We start from the raw sequence: 2430 nt of genomic DNA, 5'->3' as shown, positions 1-2430 counted from the left end.
ATGTCTGTGGGGCATCTTCTTGATTACTGAGTGATATGGGAGGGCCCAGCCTACAGTAGGTGGTGACACCCCTGGGCAGGTGAGCCTATATTGTATAAAAAAGCATGGGCCAGGAGAGTGGGCCAGGAGAACAGGCCAGTAAGCAGCATTCCTCCATGGCCTGTGCTTCAGGTCCTGCCTCCAGGTTCCTGCCTGAGTTCCTACCTTGGGCTCCCTCAGTGATGAACTGTAATCTAAGGGATGTAAGCCAAATAAACCCTTTCCTCTCCAAGTTGATATTGGTCAGAGTGTTTGTCACAGCAATGGAGAAACAAACTAAAACAGGGTCTTTGTGACATTGAAGAAGCCTGGCCTATATTGAGTTTCAGGTCAGCTGGGGCTGTAGGGAGACTCTGTCTCAAAAAAAATAATTAATGAATTAATTTAATAAATACATTAGCCAGGCATGGTGGTGCATGCCTTTAATCCCAGCACTCAGGAGATGGGGCAGGCGGATCTCTGTGAGTTCCAGGCCAGCTTGTGCAACATTGTGAGTCCCTGTCTCAAAAAAACAACAAGAAAAAAAAATCTACAGACTGTATTATATGTATAAGAAAGTACATTAAATTGGGTGGGGGCAGTAGGAGGAGGTGCAGATAGGAGAGGGGATCTAAGTACCATCAAACTATATTACATGTAAATAGCAAAAAATCAACTAATAAAAGCATGCATAACCTCAAATACCAAACTAGAATTTTCATTACCATAAACAAATAAAATCTGCCATACATGATGCAATGATTGTAAAGTCCCTGGTGAAAACAGCAGCACCACTGGGCGTGACAGTGCTTCACAACCACTCAGCACGAGAGAAAAGTAAAATGCCGATGAGCTACAGTCTCTGACAAAATATGCAAGAAAATACATGGGACTATTAAGAAATACTAAAGTGAAACTAGTACCAAAAATCTGTATTTATGAGATTGGCAAGAGGTCAGTGGGTAAAGGGCTTGCCATGAAAGCCTAACAACCTGAGATTGACCCCCGGAGCGCACATAAAGTTAGGAGGAGAACCAATTCCACATAGTTGTCCTCTGGTCTCCATAAGCAAACACTCTGGAACACATGTAGCACTCGCCCGTGTACACACACACACACACACACACACACACACACACACACACACACTAACAATAATAAATGTTAAAGCTCTTTATTTAACATAGTTAGATCTTTAAAATAAACTTCATACATACCTTTCCTACTTATTTTTCGAGTAGCACTTGCAGATTTCTTAGCATCCATCACAGAATCAATTACAGCTGTACTTGTAGGAGTTACTTCTAATTTGTTCTCAATGTGTCTTAGCTAAAGTGTAAATATCACAACATGAAGTTAATTCTATAAATCCTGTAAATTAGCCAACTACCATTGGTTTACATGGCTACTTAAAAGTAGAAAATATCTCAGAAACACTTCCTTACACTATAGCACTTTTTTTTTTCTTTTAGTTCCAAGAATACATTTATTTCTTTCTTAATTTTTCTTTAATTCAGGAGTATGTTGTTTAATCTCCATGCCATCATGTAGATACTAGGGTTTCTTCCTGTGTTAATTTTAAGCTTTATTGCATTGTGGTCTGATAGAATGCATGGACTTATTTCAATCTTTTTGTATTTGTTGAGGTTTTTTTTGGGTCCCAGTATGTGGTCGATTTTGGAGAAGGTTTCATGGGGTGCAAAGTAGAAAGTATGTCCTTTGGTGCTTGAGTGGAATGCTCGGTAGATGTCTGTTAAGTCCATTTGATAGATGGTATTGTTTAATTCAGATGTCTTTCTGTTAACTCTCTGCCCTGTTGACCTATCTAATGGAGACTGTGGGGTATTGAAGTCACCTGCTATTAATGAGTTGGGGTTATTCTGGGTCTTAAAGTCCTGTAGTATTGTTTTTATGAAGTTGAGTGCACCAGAGTTTGGTGAATATATGTTCATGACTGTAATATCTTCTTGGTTTATTGTTCCTTTGATCAGAATGAAGCATCCCTCTTTGTCTCTTCTGATCAGTTTTAGTTTGAAGTCTGTTTAGTCAGATTTTAATATTGCAACTCCTGCTTTTTTCTTAGTACCATTAGATTGGAATATTTTTTCCATCGTTTCTTCTTAAGGTAGTGCCTGTCCTTGAAAGTGAGATGGGTTTCTTGCAGACAATAAAAAGGTGGACTCTATTTCTTAATCCTTTCAACTAGCCTATGTCTTTTGACTGGGGAGTTCAAGCCATTGATATTTAAAGTTATTATTGAAAGATGTGTATTGGTTGCCATCATTTTGATTATTGTTTGCATTCTTTGTCTAATTTTGTGTTTCCACAATTATATCTTCAATCAGTTTTTTTTTTTTCCCCCGTTGCTCTGTGGTTCCAATGCAGGGGGTTGGGCAACCAGGATTTGGGGAT

General features: G+C 38.8%; 1 protein-coding gene across 4 annotated transcripts in view; it reads right to left on the bottom strand.

The window, feature by feature from the left end:
- LOC103738422 (centrosome-associated protein 350-like) overlaps window positions 1-2430 on the bottom strand; it is a 30339-nt gene that overhangs the window by 1399 nt on the left and 26510 nt on the right. For all 4 annotated transcript variants that reach the window (XM_029565202.1, XM_029565159.1, XM_029565238.1 and 1 more), the window contains exon 4: window positions 1236-1347. In XM_029565202.1, coding sequence (XP_029421062.1) covers window positions 1236-1347 — 112 coding nt within the window. The remainder of the gene's footprint in view (window positions 1-1235; window positions 1348-2430) is intronic.

Source organism: Nannospalax galili, unplaced genomic scaffold, assembly GCF_000622305.1.
Source record: "Nannospalax galili isolate Female #2095 unplaced genomic scaffold, S.galili_v1.0 scaffold4030, whole genome shotgun sequence".
Classification (NCBI taxonomy): domain Eukaryota; kingdom Metazoa; phylum Chordata; class Mammalia; order Rodentia; family Spalacidae; genus Nannospalax; species Nannospalax galili.
This window is presented reverse-complemented; position numbering and strand designations above follow the sequence as displayed.